The sequence below is a fragment of the Symphalangus syndactylus genome, chromosome 23, assembly GCF_028878055.3.
Source record: "Symphalangus syndactylus isolate Jambi chromosome 23, NHGRI_mSymSyn1-v2.1_pri, whole genome shotgun sequence".
NCBI lineage: Eukaryota > Metazoa > Chordata > Mammalia > Primates > Hylobatidae > Symphalangus > Symphalangus syndactylus.
Genome location: NC_072445.2, coordinates 23,262,719 through 23,278,883, shown reverse-complemented (window position 1 = coordinate 23,278,883; position 16,165 = coordinate 23,262,719). Strand labels below are relative to the sequence as shown.

General features: G+C 37.3%; 1 protein-coding gene and 1 long non-coding RNA gene across 3 annotated transcripts in view; one reads left to right on the top strand and one right to left on the bottom strand.

Moving 5' to 3' along the window:
- Positions 1-16,165, bottom strand: part of LOC129473411 (uncharacterized) — a 190,041-nt gene that overhangs the window by 156,858 nt on the left and 17,018 nt on the right. The window lies entirely within an intron of this gene.
- CRISP1 (cysteine rich secretory protein 1) overlaps positions 1-16,165 on the top strand; it is a 35,471-nt gene that overhangs the window by 15,320 nt on the left and 3,986 nt on the right. The window contains exons 3-7 of one of the 2 annotated variants that reach the window (XM_055263878.2): positions 2,353-2,481; positions 5,904-5,994; positions 7,541-7,689; positions 13,172-13,269; positions 15,621-15,709. In XM_055263878.2, the coding sequence (XP_055119853.2) occupies positions 2,353-2,481; positions 5,904-5,994; positions 7,541-7,689; positions 13,172-13,269; positions 15,621-15,709 (556 nt within the window). The remainder of the gene's footprint in view (positions 1-2,352; positions 2,482-5,903; positions 5,995-7,540; positions 7,690-13,171; positions 13,270-15,620; positions 15,710-16,165) is intronic. The other variant, XM_055263879.2, reaches the window with a different exon arrangement.

Genomic DNA, 16,165 nt, shown 5'->3' with positions numbered 1-16,165 from the left:
GGGCCTGAGGCAGGAGAATCGCTTGAGCCTGGGAAGTAGAGGCTGCAGTGAGCCAAGATCATGCTACTGCACTCCAGCCTGGCAGCACAGTGAGACTTCTTCTCAAAAAAATAGATATAAGCTGCATAATCATAAATAAACACTGCTGGGAAGGGCCAAAAAGAAAGAGAGGCTGGCAGCAAACAAAATGAAAAGTAAATAGTGTAAGATTTGGGGGAAAGGTAGAAGAGAATGGACTAAATAACACTGCTGGAGAATTGAGCCTTAGAAAGATTAGAAAGAATGACCCATTCACTTGTACCACAGAAGAGGAGGAAAGAAAGGGGACAGATACAGGTAGATTGAAAGACTGGGTGAGACAGTTGAAGCAGCTGCCCTCTGATGGCTTCTCTTCACTGAGGGAAGAAGGATATTTCACATTCTGTTGAGACAAGGTGGTTGTGAATAGGGGAGATTGCAAAAGTTCTACAATAATGTGGAGAGTGACAGAGTGAGTTAACCAAACATTTCATTAGAATTGATTAGCAGAATTAAGAAACTATTTGAGGTCAATCTTATGGATTTGGGGTCATGCAGATATGTGTTGTTTTGTTTTGTGAGACATTTTTCTGGCAATGCTCAGCTGATAGAACAGGCAGGAGAATTGTCAGTCTCATTCGAAGTTGGGATGTTTTAGGTAGGCATTTCTAGATGATGGTGTGCAGACAAAAGATTCAATATTGCAAAAGGAGAGTTGTGAAATTAGAGAATACAGATAGAGATGAAAGGAAAGACAAGAGAGGGCTAGTAGAGAAAATGAAGAATGAGTTAGAAGGCTCGATTATATTGAAGAACCGTCAGAATGGCTGATTGTAGCAACTTGGAAGAACAGGAAATTCCAATCAGGCAGGGAAATGCTTGACCAGGTGATTTGGGAGGTATGATGTTTTGGGATGATCATGAGATATAGTAGGTGACCATTAAAGTGAGGATACAGAGGATTGAAGGAGAAGTCTAGAGGAGGAAGATTTTAAGGGCCTGAGACATCAAAGGGTTAGATTCATCCATGTGGATGTTAAAGTCCTTTGAGTTGACTTCAGATATCTGGGTGGAAAAGATGAATTCGTTTCAGGAAACCCAATTTCCAGGAATGAGAGGAAGTAAGAAAAAAATCCACGACAGGATGTTAAATAAATGTTCAGGAATGAGGTGTGAGAGGAAAATGTCATGAGTTTTCCTGCAGCAGAGGTTTTCAGAGGAGCAAGGAGAGCTGTAATCTGGAAATAGTATGTGGAATCATGTGAGTTCTCAGCTTCTCAACTAGTCCAAATCAGCATTACTTGCAATGTGAGAAAAAAGCGACGACGTGTGAGTATGTCCACAGAGACAGTCTCTAGAGGAGTCTTCTGAATTCCATATTTAAGTTTATTCCCCATACCCTAAACTGTCGATATAAATGACAGTGAATACTTCTATATATTTTGTAAGCTATGGTGCTAGATCGTATTCATTCATAAATTGTGCTGATGGTCATGTGGTAGTTAAGGAAGCAACAGACACCCCTCACATTATAGTATATTAGTTCTGCCACATTTTTTAAAAAAGGTATGAAGTACATGTGATATCTCACAAACACACACACACACACACACATACACACACAAAGATTCTCTTTATAGCGATTAATGCTAACCTACATACTTTGGTCATGTATTTTTCTTCTTAGTGAGTTTCAGAATAAAAAATAAATAAATGAACAGTCACAAATTCAAGATTATAGGCTGAATTTGAATTCTATGTTATACGCTCTCACACATACACTTGAGAGCATTGATATTTTCTCATATGAACAGGAAGAAGACACAGAATTTGTGTTAATAACACTTGCAACTTTGTTCTCAATAATCAATCTCTTAGCTTGGGTTCTCCCAGACACACACCACTAGACAAGGGTTCAAGTGGAAGTAGTTTATTTGGGAAGCAGACAGTACAGTTGTTGCAGGGTGGGAGGTGTGGAGAATAAGCCAGAGAAGTAAGTAACAGATGTGATTTTAAGATATCTCCCTTTGTAGATCTTATTGCCCAATAAAAAGTGCTTCAACATGGTCCAAAGTACGAACCCGGAAAAACCCTAATCACAGGATAACAAGTGCATTATTCTGAAGACTAATGTAATGTCAGCCTGACTTTCAGAAATCCTCAAAATTAGTACTGGAGAAATGGAATCCAATATAATGAGACATTATAAATTCAAAAATGCTATAAATCACTGTTTAATATAAACTAAATTAGCATTACCTATAGGTCTGCAAAATATATGTGACAAATTCCACTTGAAAGAAGTAACACTAATTAATATTTTTCTGGTAACAGAAGAAATCAGCTAGAGACCAATTTAATAAGCTCGTCACTGACTTGCCAAATGTACAAGAAGAGATCGTTAATATACACAACGCCCTCAGGAGAAGAGCAGTTCCACCAGCCAGCAACATGCTGAAGATGGTAAGATCAAAAAATAGCAACAACAATGATGGCAATAAGAGTAATGGTGTTTACTGAGTTTGTATGAAGTCCTATGCACTTTCAAAGTGCTCAAAGTTTCATCTTCACAACAAATCTTTTACATAGCAGAAGAAACAGAGGCTCAGAGAAGGTAAGTAACTTTCTGATGATTATACGGTTAGTCAATGAAAGAGCCCAGCCAGTCTAGCTTCACTCCTCCATACCCTAAGACAGTGCTTCTCAACCTTTCATGTACTCAAGAATCACCTGAAGAACTTAGTAAAGCACACTTCCCTGGGCCTCCCTCTCTGATATCCTGATTCATGAGGTCTGACCTGGAGAGCCCCACAAGCTCCCAGCTGACACTGATGCTGCCAGTACACATGACAAATATTGATTAACAAGTTATCCATGCATTTCATAGCTGTCTTCATAGGCAGTAGTCCAGAGGCTAAGACACTCTTCCTAGAATTAAAATGTCCAGATATCTAGTTAGTTGATGTGGCCAGGTAAATAAATATTGGCAAATCTATCCCCCAGTTTCATTGCATCCCATAAATAGGAAGAGAAATTCTTTCATTATAAACCTGCTATGTTGTGCTACAAGACAAATTTAGGGAAGTCTCAGGTGTTTAGATGATTACCCTCACATTTGTTATCCAGCAGCATCACTCAGTTTCATGAGCACCCTCAGCCTGCTTCCTTGAACCCTGGACCAGCCTATAGCAACAAGGGTTAGAAATAGTGCAGGCTCTGGAGGGTGATTCTAAGCAGCACCTTTCTCTTGCAAATGATGAAGAGGATGAAACAAGGAAATAGATAAATGATTCTGAGATTTATCTCTTAATCACTTTAAAATCCAAAGGGGTATTTGAACTAAAAATAAAAACCAATAGCTTTCATAGGCATGCCTGCATGGTGTTGTAGCAAACATACAGGTTGTGTTTATTATTTACAGGCATTTTTCTAATAACTTGTTACATTAACTCACTTCATTCTCCCAATAAAATTGTTTTCATTTTACATATTATGACACTGAACCTAAGGAAAATTCAGTAGCTTATTCAAAATCTTAAGGACTGGGGCCCGGATTAAAACGCAAGTGGGCCAGATCCAAGGAGCTGGAGAAGTTGAGTCCAAATTCCTTGGTTGCCAGATGAGCAAATAAGTTTACCTAAGAGGTACAAACAGAGTTAAAGAAAAGTGAAAAATATAGCCTCTGATTTGAGATTGGAAATGAAAGGCAAACGGAGAAGAAACACTGAAAATAATATAAGAATACATATATTCAAGTACTAAGGTTAAAAGGCATGAAATATCAACAAGATGAAAAAAGTGTACCAGCAAAACTGAGGAATATTTCAAAGGAAATATGAGAGTTCAGCTGCTCCACAAACAATGCATAGGACATGTATAAGATTAGAAGTAGCAACAGCAAATTTAAGGAACAATAGGCTGAAGAGTTAACCACAATTACCAGGCAGAGATTTTCTTAAAAAAAAAAGTTTCTAAACACAATATTAGAACCTAAGTAGAGTCACTTGTTAAAGCTGGAATTCAGAGCTTTGGTACGATCATAAATAGAAACTTTAATTTTAATTTTGAATATGTCGCAAAAAAGAGTATCTCACCAACATTAATCAGATGTAATGTCCTATACATCTTCTTCAAAGTGCAAACATCCTGCTATATTTTAACCAGGTAAGTTCCAGTTCCGGTAGGTTTTCTTTACTAGTGAATGCCATGGTATTCCCCCAGCCCAGAGAGGCTATACACTGGTAGATGTGTTGTGTCATCTCTGCTCATCAGTTAGACATAGCCATGACTAAAATAGAACTTTTTGTTTGTTTGTTTGAAACTATCAAAACCTGCAAAACTGATTTTACCCGGTGCTAGGCTAATGAGTTATTTAATTCATCTCATGGTTTAGTAAATTCACCAACCCCAAGGGTAATTCTAAATATTGACCACAAGATGGCAGCAAATACATGTAATAATTAAACTACATGCTCAGGAAGATACTGAAAATGAGTGTCTTCCAAACAGTCCAAAGAGAAGCTGAACGATTTACATAAAAACTTATAGTAAAAACAAACTCTACGACTTCTGCTGGCAATCTGTTATATGCACATATAAGAGTATTATTTTAAATGGATGCATATGCTGCTGAACACCAGGGGTTCAGCCAAGATCTAGTTGCTTGCAGTACAGAAATGAGTATTGCCCATTGCCTGGGAAGAATGTTGCGCGTGATGTCAGCCTAACTGTCAAATCGCTCCCTCTCCCTAACCAATCCAAGTTAAAAGTTTATATAGGAAGAACGGAAAACAGGAGGGACAAGGAAGAGGAGTTGGTCAACAGGCAGCATCTGTGTCTCCTTGTCCAGGTGTGGTAATCTGGAAAGCCTCAGTTTCCTGCTACCACCTGGGGGGCCTGATGGTTGGTTTCCTGACAAAGGAACCCAGATAAGACAAATGTTCATAAGCTCAGTTCTTTGTAAAAATTGGGCAGTTTCATATACACCACAAAGATAGGAGAATGTTAGGGAGATCATTTATCACAGAGTGTCATACGTACAGATTCAGAATTTCTCCCTTTGTGCATTGGGAGAACAGCTGTTACTTAGTCATACCTGACCAAATGCTTCAACTCAGTACAGCTGATGCGCACTGAGAGTCAAGAACACATACTCTGAAGCCATCCTAAGTGGATTCAAATTCTTATTTTCTCAATTATTTATAGTGTGACCCCTAAAAGTTACTTAACATCTCTGTGCCTTATTTCCCTTATTTACAAATGGACATAATTTTTTTTTTGTAGAGTTGCTATGAGGTTAAAGTGAGAGAAGATGCACACAGAATTGGTGACAGATTCTGGCATGTGGAGTTAGCTTTTATATTTGTTATTCATAATTTTAGGTAGAAATGTGACTGTATACTTGCTTCTAATCACAGCCATCATTTATTCAATACATAAGATTTATCACATCTCAGTTGTATTCCTTGGATTATCACATTTGAACAAACCTTTGGGCATAAATTACAGGTAACAGTTTGCAGATGGGTAAACTGAGATTCAAAGAGATAAAATAACATGTCTGAGTCTAAACTACAAATAAATTACTAAGTAACTCTGGTCTGTTTCCCCGGAAGCATTTACTTAAATTCTCTACTACATCTGAGAGAGAATCTATCTCTGAATGTAATTACCAAGGTTTGAATTTGTGAATTCAAGGGCCAACATAATAAATTGAAATTGTTGTCTTTCTCTTTCTACTAGAATGTTTAATAGTAATTTCCTTATTTAAACTTCTAGTTGATACAATTGAAGATACTATATCTCATGGATTATTAGAAACAATAAATTAGAATCTTATGAAAATATTAATTGGAACATGTGCTTTTTTTTTCTTTCCACTACAGAGTTGGAGTGAAGAGGCTGCACAAAATGCCAGAATTTTTTCAAAGTACTGTGATATGACAGACAGCAACCCCCTTGAAAGGAGACTTCCAAGTAAGTGTGTATCTATATGACCTGCCTTTGGACTAAAGAAAAAAAAAAAAATAGTAAAACAGGGATTGTTATGTACCCTGATGAAAGTAAATTAAGTCATCTAGATTTCCTCATTTGCACTGGGTCATACATGGCAGTGAATTGTGTACTATTACACTGTTTTAACTCATTAATTTTTAAGGTTTATATCTTTAAGTTTTCAGATTCCAAGTTCCGGAGGTTTCAGATTCCAAGTTCTGACTGTCAGGAGAAATGAATAAAAACTCTCAGTATTGCAGAAGAGTGGAGTGAGCAGCTAGAAACCTAGGTCTCCATTCTGTGTAGTTACTTTAGCTACTTAACAATAGCACCATGGGGATCTGCTTAGCTTTGGAACGATAATGCAGTTGAGAAATAAGTTATATGCAGCTGTGCTCAGCTGCCCATAAGACAATTTTAGGTGCTCAAAAATGAGCCCGTCTTAAAGCATATAAATTAGGTAACTTACAGCTAGTTTCCAGGAAATAATAAAAAAAAAAATTATTACTTCTGTGTTATGTTGTTTTTGTGTTGCTATAAAGAAATACCTGAGCCTGGGTAATTTATTAAGAAGAGATTTAGTTAGCTCATGACTCTGTGGGCTGTACAGGAAGCATGGCACCCACATCTACTTGGCTTTTGGTGAGACCTTAGGAAGCTTACAATCATGGCAGAAGGTGAAGGGGGAGCAAGTGTCTCACATGGTGAGAGAGGGAGCAAGAGAGAGAGAGTTGGGGGGTGCCACACACTTTTAAACAACCAGATCTCATGAGAACTCACTCACCATTATGAAGACAGCACCAAGTTACTTGAGGAATCCACTACCGTGAGGTAAACGTCTCCAGCCAGGCCCCACTTTCAACACTGGGATTACATCTCAACATGAGATTTGGAGGGGTCATCCAAACTATATCACCTTCACTCAGGAATAAACATTATATTTTAACATGAGAATCTTTTTTTAATTAGGATGTTTTAAAAAGGCTAATTCACATTTATATCTACAGATTATTTGGAATCTTAGTCCAATGCTTTTTAGCAGTGAATTAGCAAAGTGGTTCCTGCCTGCCTTAAGAAAAGGCAGATACTCCTGAATACCATGTTCAACCAAAAGCCCACACCATACATGAATGGCTAAATAAACAAATGTCTATTCAACATCTTTGTATTATGAACACCTGTGTGTAGCTTCCTTTAAGCCATAGACCCTGTTAACACTCTTAGGCTTCTCTGATTTGGGTTCACCTATCTAAAGCAGCTTGGAAGCAGCAGAGACTGAAATGTTGATGATTTGATTTCAAAACTTGTTCATCACCTACTATCAACTTTTCACCAAACTTGAGTACCACATGCTCATTCATCAACTAGAAAGAAGATTTTCAGCAGGGATATGACTGATTTTACTCCCTCTCAGAAGATGTTGTCAAGATGATCAGTGAACCATTCATAAAATAAAAATGAAGAAAGTCTCCTTGCGTACTATTTCCCATTTGTTCAGAGAATGACCCAGCCCGTTTTCTCATTTCAGATACCTTTTGTGGAGAAAATATGCATATGACATCTTATCCTGTATCATGGCCAAGTGTAATTGGAGTCTGGTACAGTGAGTCTACAAGTTTCAAACATGGAGAATGGACAACAACAGATGATGACATAACTACTGACCACTACACTCAGGTAACCTGTGTGCTGGCAAACACACACATTGTTTAAGAGATAAGCATGTGTGTGGAAACGTAAGTAAGAAACAACTGAAAATCATTCTACCTTCTTATGGCAATCTTTACTCAATTTACCGAGTTCCTCTTACGATTTGAAATAGAAGGAAATGTTCTGTTCAAAATATGGCTTAGAGAAGATGCCTAACCTCTTAGTTTCCTTCTTTACTCACTAGATTTTTCAGGAACCCACAAAATCATAAGACATCAATCTCATTTGATATTGGTAGTATCTGTAAAGGTGAAAATAATGGTACCTTGCAATACAGAGAAACTCCTGATTTCTAACTTTAGTTTTATTGTGGTAAAATATACTTTAAAAACTTACCATTTTAACTATTTTAAATGGTTTCATGTTCAGCATTAATGTGACATGAATGTTCAGTGGCAATAAGTCCACTCAAATCGTTGTGCAATGCCATTGCCAGAATATTTTCATTTTCCCAAACTGAAACTCTGTACTCATTAAAAAATACCTTCCATTCCTCTCCCTACTTCCCCAAACCTCTGGCAACTACCACTCTACTTTCCGTCTCTGTGAATCTCACTACCCAAAGTACCTCATAAATTTAGAAACATACAATATTTGTCCTTTTGTGTCTGCTTTATTTCACCCAGCATAATATATTAAATCCATGTTCATCCATGTTGTAGCCTGTGTCAGAATTGTATTCTTTTTTTAAGACTAAATAATATTTCACCATATGTGTATATCACCTTTTGCTTGTCTGTTCTGATGGGCATTTGAGTTGTTTCCATTTTTTTTTTTTTGGCTATTGTGAATAATACTGCTTTAAATATTGGTGTGAAAATATCTGTTTGAGTGCTTGCTTTCAATTGTTTTGGGCATATGCCAAGGAGAGGAATTACTGGATCATAGGTGAATACTGTGTTTATTATTTGAAAAACTGGAGTACTATTGTATTTTCTGTTGCAGCTGCACCATTTTACATTCCCACCAGCAATTTACAAAATTTGCAATTTCTTCACATCTTTGCTCTATTAGTCTGCTTAGGATGCCATAACAAAACACCACAGCTGGGTGGATTAAACAACAGAAATTTATTTTCCCACATTCTGGATCCTAGAAGTCTATGATCTTAATAGAGCATAGTTTCTAGTGAAAGCTTTCTGCCTGACACCTTCTCACAATGTCCTAACATGGCTTCTCCCCAGTGCAAAAGAGGAGCCAGAGAGAGTCAAGGATAGAGACAGAGACAGGAGAGACCATAAGAGCAAGCTGTCTAGCATCTGTTTGTATAAAGACACAAATCCTACTGGAACAGAGCCCAAGTCATATGACTTTATTCAATCTTAATTATTTCCTTAGAAACTCTATTTTCAAATACAGCTACACTGGATGGAAGTTAGGGGTACAGAATACGAATTTTGGGGGACCAATTCAGCTCATAACATTGTACCATTGCCCCTCCCCAACAAATTTATTTTCTCCTCACTTGCAAAATAGATTTGTTCCGTCCCAAGAGCCCTCAAATTCTTAATTTATTCCAGCATCAACTCTAAAGTGTAAGGCCCAAAGTCTTATCTAAATATTATCTAAATGAATGAGATTCAAGATGTGATTCATCCAGAGGTAAAATTGCTCACCATGAGTGAACCTATGAAACAAAGAAAGTTATATGCTTCCATAGTACAACAGAAAGACAGGCATAGGATAGACATTCTCATTTTGAAAGAGAGAAATAGAAAAGGAAGCAGTAATGGGTACCAGGCAAATCCAAAACCTAGCAAAAGAAATTTCATGTGATAGTAAGGCTTGAGAATAATTCTCTTTGGTTTGATGCTCTGCACTCTTGGCCAACTTGGAGGCAGCATCACCCATGGCTCTGTGGGCAGCCTTTTCTCTTTAGCTCAGTGAGGTAGCCTCATCAAATGACTCTCTGAAGAGGCCCTGCTAACATGGCTGTTTTCAGAGATCACCTGAAGAGACAACACTGAAGCTAAGCAGGAAGCAGCCTTGCCCCCGGACCTGTAGTGGGCATGGGAGCCCTCATGATCTCTGAAACATTTGGGGAGTCATTCTTCCCTTTTCTTGAAAGATAAAGCATGTTTGCAATGAAATATCTCTATCATGTCATTCTGAAGAGTCTAAGAAGTCTGACAGCCTTCCTTCACTTGGGTCTGTTTTCTCTGTCCACTTTAGTTCAAACTGGCAGTACCTCCACTGCATAATCACACCTCTATTTCTGCTGAGATGTATGGTTAAATCCATAAATCACATCCATGGTGTCTTTATCTAATGGTTGTTCAGTGACATCCTTAGGGTTCTTTTTTGAAAATACCTTCTCATTTTCTGCAATATAGATGGGCTAATGATTGTGTAAATCTTCAAGTTCTGGTTCTTCCTTGCATAAAGATTTCTTCAATTTCTTTCTCTCCTCTTGTAGTTTACTATAAGTGGTGAGGAGAAACCAAACCACTCCTTCAACCCTTTGCTCTGAAATCTCCTCAGCTAAATTTCCATGTTTGTTATTCACAACTTCTGCCTTCCACAATACACTAGAAGATAAGGCAGCAGCCATTTTGTTTGCTACTTTGTAACAAAGATTACCTTTCTTCCAATTTCCAAGAACATGTACCTCATTTATATCTGAGACCACAACAAAATAGACTTTAATGCCCTTATTTCTATCAACACTCCCTTCAAGGCAATCTACACTTTTAATACCATGCACTTAAAAACTTCCAGTCTCTACCCATTATCCAATTCCAAGGCTGCTTCCACATTTTTAGGTATTTGTTGAAGCAGCATCTCAGTTCTTGATAGCAAAATCTGTTTTAGTGTGCTCAGTCTACCATAACAAAATATCACATTCCTGAATGACTTAAACCACAGAAATTTATTTTTTTGAATTCACAAAGGCTAGAAGTCCAAGATCAGAGTGCCAGCATAGTTAGTTTCTTGAGAGGATTCTCCTTCTGGCTTAAAGACTGCTTCCTTTCACTATGCTCTCACATGTGCCCATTGGTAAGTTACATAAAATCTAAAATAAAATCCACTTGAAATAAAGCCTACTTAAATTTGATGTTAAAAGCCAATGAAGATAAAGCATATAAAAAATAGAGGCATAATCACAGAAATTAATGCAGAAATCCTAAATAAAGCACTAGTAAATAGCATTTTCTTTTAAGATTGATACACTTAGACACAAAGGGCATGTGGCAGGAATCCAGGAATATCTTAACATTAAGCTAATCATATAATTTACCTTATCAAAGGATTAGAGAATAAAAATACAATGAATATCTAGAAATCTAAAAATCTAACAAATTTGTGGCCTGGATTCAAACCTTCTATTTTCTATATAAGTCAACTAACACACTAATTTTATCACAAAGGCATTATCTCATCACTATAGTATATTAACTGAATTCCATCACCTTCAGATAATCTTGATTTGTTTCCTTCAAAGTGAATCGGTGTCATTTTCAAAATAGAACACGTTTTATCAAAACGATTCCTGTTTCCAGGAATGAAGACAATGAAATTAGAGAAATTTGCTTTCATCTGCTTAAAATTTAACACAGTAGAATATAGAAACATTTTACATTCCACCAGTTATGGATTCCTTTCATGACTAGCAAATGGAGGCGCTAGGACTAGAACCCAGATCTGAATCCTAGTTCAGTGGTCTTTACACAGCTCTTAATCTTTCACATGCACTTGAGAGATGGAAACTTCGTTTCACCTAATGTTCTAAAAATCAGAAGCAGCTGAGCGCAGGGAAGGGCAAGTAGCAGAATACAGGGTTCCAAGCAGAATGAACTGAACAGCAAGAACATTAATGTGAAGGTGAGTAAGCCCATGACAGCAGGCCCAGTGGGGGAATATACCACAAAGCTTTTCCAGACATTTTCCGACATTTTCTGTAGCCTTGTATAAATACATTAGTATGTTCATAGAAAAAATTTGTAAAATAAAAGCTCTTTTTCTACAATCATTTGTGTCTTAAGACCTAATGAAAAGTTTCATTTTCAATTTTTCTTTGCTATGAGTTGAAAGAACAAATGAATAAATTAAGCTCAATAATCTTATTACCAATTAACATATAGAGAGAACATTGCAAAATAGATGTTCAGCTGCATTTTTATTAAAATCACGTTTCAAGTTATGTGCTTCATTAGATTCTGATTTCAACAGGGTCTCTTACGGAAAATACTCGTTGGTAGAAAATGTTAGAAAGAACCTGCAGACAAAGAATCTACATTATAAAATGTTTATGCCCAGGTAGAGCAATAGTTTTAGTAAAAGCCTAGGTTAGCAGCAGATAATTAAAAGCCATATGGTGTGGAGAGATTGGCACCCAAGCATGACTCTCTTTGTAAAGAGAAAACAATATTTATCTTAAAGAGTCATAGCAAACATGTTCTCTAATTAAGAACATGAACAGAAATGTGAGGAAATTCTCTAGGACTGTGAGAAAGCTACCCAGGCTCACATGAGGCAGGGAGGGCAAGTGGGAACAATCACACTTACTGAAAACACCTCCTTTTGAATCACTTAAATATTTGAATGTTTAGTCCTACCATTCACTTATGATGTAGAGGACAGCATTGTTGTATCCCATTTTACAGCTGAGAAAATGAAACTCAGAGGCATAAAGCAAACTTCTAAGTACACCCTACCCAAGAAGTAAATGATGGAATTTAAACCTGGCTCACTATTCCTCAAAAACCAGCTCAGTACTCTATAGTATGCCTGCTCACTGACTGATAAGAAAAGTTTCTTCCAAGCTTTGATTTTTATATAACCGCCAAGCAGCCTTCATTATGTAAACTGATAAGTTATCTTGTCCACATAAGTTTGATGAGAAGGGGAGAATGAGCCAGCGTTGATGACAGCCACTCATGTTTCGTTCCAATGAGTCATGGAGAGTTGACACAGAGTTTTGATCATCCCTGAGTATACTGGATATGATCGGAGAAACGAATCCTATGCACAGTCATGTATGGCCCATGTACAGAAAGGCAACACTCAAGTCCTCTTTGAACATCAGCCTGTTCATAGCAAAATGATCAATGCTACCTTTTATACCTTTACCCTCCCTCTACCCATCTCTCCTATCCCAGAGAAAATGAACATTGGGATTTTTTAAAATTAGAAATTACATCTAGAAGCCCAACTTATTTTCAAAAAGAAAAACTGACAATAAATAGAGACAATGTCAATCATCAAGTCATCCCCCCCATCAGCTGATTTTCTCCACCCGGTTTCCATTGTGTGCAGCTATGTGCGTGTACATGCATGTGTGGTATCTAGACACATGGGAGTCCTTTTGTTTCTATGACTTCTTGTTAGGCCATGCTCAAAGTAAACCTAAAAGCAACATGTTTACTTTAAATCATGGATGACAATATTGATATTTTAGTCACTTAGTAAAATATTTAATCTGTAATAAAACAACTCTTTATCACTGCAGATTGTTTGGGCCACATCTTACCTGATTGGCTGTGCCATTGCATCATGCCGCCAGCAAGGATCACCTCGATATCTCTACGTTTGTCACTATTGTCATGAGTATGTATTATTAGTTTTTAAAATATATATCCCCCTAAAGTAACCTAATCTAGTTTTTCAAACATTGTTTTTTTGTGTGCACAAATGTTTATAGCAACTTTATTCATAATCGACAAGAGCTGGAAATAACCCAGATGTCCTTCAGAGATGAATGGTTACACAATCTGTAGTTTGAGTCTTGGCTACTTCCTAGTTATGTGAAAACACATATTTAGTTATATATTATTTTATTCCTTTGACTGTACTTTCTCTTATTAAAAAAAACTCCAATATATTTTCAGAGCAATTTACCAGCAGTCTTCCTATGTGTCATTGATTCTTCAGGTAATTATTATATAAGAGAAACAAATTTGGTTAAGCAAAGAAACAAGGACATTTACTCCAACAAAACAAGAGTACTGTTAGACCAAAAGGACAGACATGCAGTGGAGTCTTAACAAGGAAACAGAAAGAGCCAAATGTCTTTCTCTGTACTTAGCTATCTAGTCAAAAAGTTGTTGTATGTCTTCTCTTTAAAAATTAAATTTACGTGTTACAGATTCTGTCACAGATACTAGTCACAATTCCTAGAAAATTTAATCTGATTGTTTCAGTAAGGGTCTGCTGCACCTTCTTCTATCAACTGTGATTATGAAGCAAGATCAAGTAAGACAAGGATGACTGTAGGGCCCAGCTGTGTGGCTCCAGTGATGGTTATCAGAAAAGGGGAGATTGTTCAGAGCTGGATAGAACTGCCTGATATTTGACTACAAATGCCAGTTCAATATCGCTTCTGCACTTCTGCTGATAAAAGCCAGTGACGCCATTATATATCTCCTTCAGCTACATGTATTTCTTAGATTAACACATAAGTCTTTCCTCCATAATGTGAGCTCAATGCATGGTGCTTAACCACTGCCTCCCATGTATGTAGCACAATACAAGATGTTCAGAATAAATCAATGAACATGATTTATTTGAAAACATACTGCCATACTTCACATTTTCAGTGGCGTCTCCACTATCACTATTGATTCAGAGTGTAATATCGCCATATAATAACTCTATATGAGTTATATATAAATTGTGCTGAAGACAATAAAATCTCTTTGCTCTTATGACACATATTTGCGATACATATTTTCAAGGTTGGTGGTCTGCAGTGAACTTCAACAGATCCAAAAAAGAAAAGTACAAAACACGGAGATCTATGATGGGGAATTTTCTTGGCTGAAGATTAGTCCAAGTCTCTGATTAAATCTCTTACTGAATTTAGTAATAATCTTCTTTTCAAAGTGAAATTTTAGCAGCTCGGATAAACAAATATCATATTTAAAAAGGCTTTTTAAAACCAGAACATTTACTTTTTTAAGTTGTATTTAGAAGCAGATATTATCTACATTATGTTTTTAGACATAATGGGTAAGAATTGTCTTTTCTTTTTTGTTTTTCCTTTTGAGATAGGGCCTTGTTCTGTCACCCAGGCTGGAGTGCAGAGGTGTCAGCATAGCTCACTGCAGTACTGACCTTCTGGGCTCCAGCTATCCTCCCACCTCAGCCTTACAAGTATCTGGAACTACAGGCATATGCCACCAGGCCTAACAATTTTTTTTTTTTTTTTTTTTTTGTAGATATGAAGCTGCTTTTTTTTTTGCCCAGGCTTATCTCAAACTTTTGGGCTCAAGCAATCCTTCCACTTTGCCCTCCCAAAGTGCTGGGATTACAGGGATAAGTCATTGAGCCCTGCCTGTCTTTTCTAAAGTTTCAAATTAGTCCAGAACTAGAACTTCTCATCTACTTTCTTTCCCACACCCCAGCACTTTAGTTTTATTCATGCTGATGTACTTTCATCTTTTATATACACCATCTCTTTCAACAAAAGACATTAACATGTAAAAAGTTTCTTATAACATAGCGCAAGATGGAGTTAGAACCTCTCTAACTTGCCTCACTTGAGATTTTCTTCTTAACATTGGTAAGAATCATGCCCTTTTAAATGATGGTTTACCAAGTCCTTATAGGTATTAATGAAGAATGTTCTATTGTAATTGGCTCTAAAGCCCTTTTGCTTGTGAGTCCCCTTGCTTGTACTTGGGAGTACCCAAAGTTCCCAAGTACTGTTAGGACTTGACTGTCCGAGATGTGCACATTGCCTGAAAAGTATTTTCATGTCACTCACATTTATTGGTTCTATGTGCTAAAAAATATTATAGCTGTAAGACTGGAAATCTCACACCCATCTTAAAAATTATCATTGTTCTTTACAAGAATGTTTACACAATTTGTTTTTAAAATTGGTTGTACACTGTGAGTAAAATTTTATGTGCATTTTTCAAAGATGGGTTTTATGAAATCACTTTTTTTTATTCAAGGGGAAATGATCCTGAAACAAAGAATGAACCTTACAAGACGGGCGTCCCATGTGAAGCCTGCCCAAGTAACTGTGAAGACAAACTTTGCAGTAAGTTTTATACATTCTGTTTGTTTACAGTTAACCCATTGATCCGGGAACCATACATCCTTTAAATTAAGCATTGAAAAACATTGCACTTTTTTTTTTTTTTTTTTGAAAGGGAGTCTCGCTCTGCTTCCCAGGCTGGAGTACAGTGGCGCGATCTCGGCTCACTGCAAGCTCCGCCTCCCGGGTTCACGCCATTCTCGTGCCTCAGCCTCTCCGAGTAGCTGGGACTACAGGCGCCCGCCACCACACCCGGCTAATTTTTTGTATTTTTAGTAGAGACGGGGTTTCACCGTGATCTCGATGTCCTGACCTCGTGATCCGCCCACCTCGGCCTCCCGAAGTGCTGGGATTACAAGCGTGAGCCACCGCGCCCGGCCAAAACACTGCCCTTTTGTACAGCTTTCATCTCATTCATACCAAAGAAAATATACAAATTATTTCTGCTTACCCCTCCCC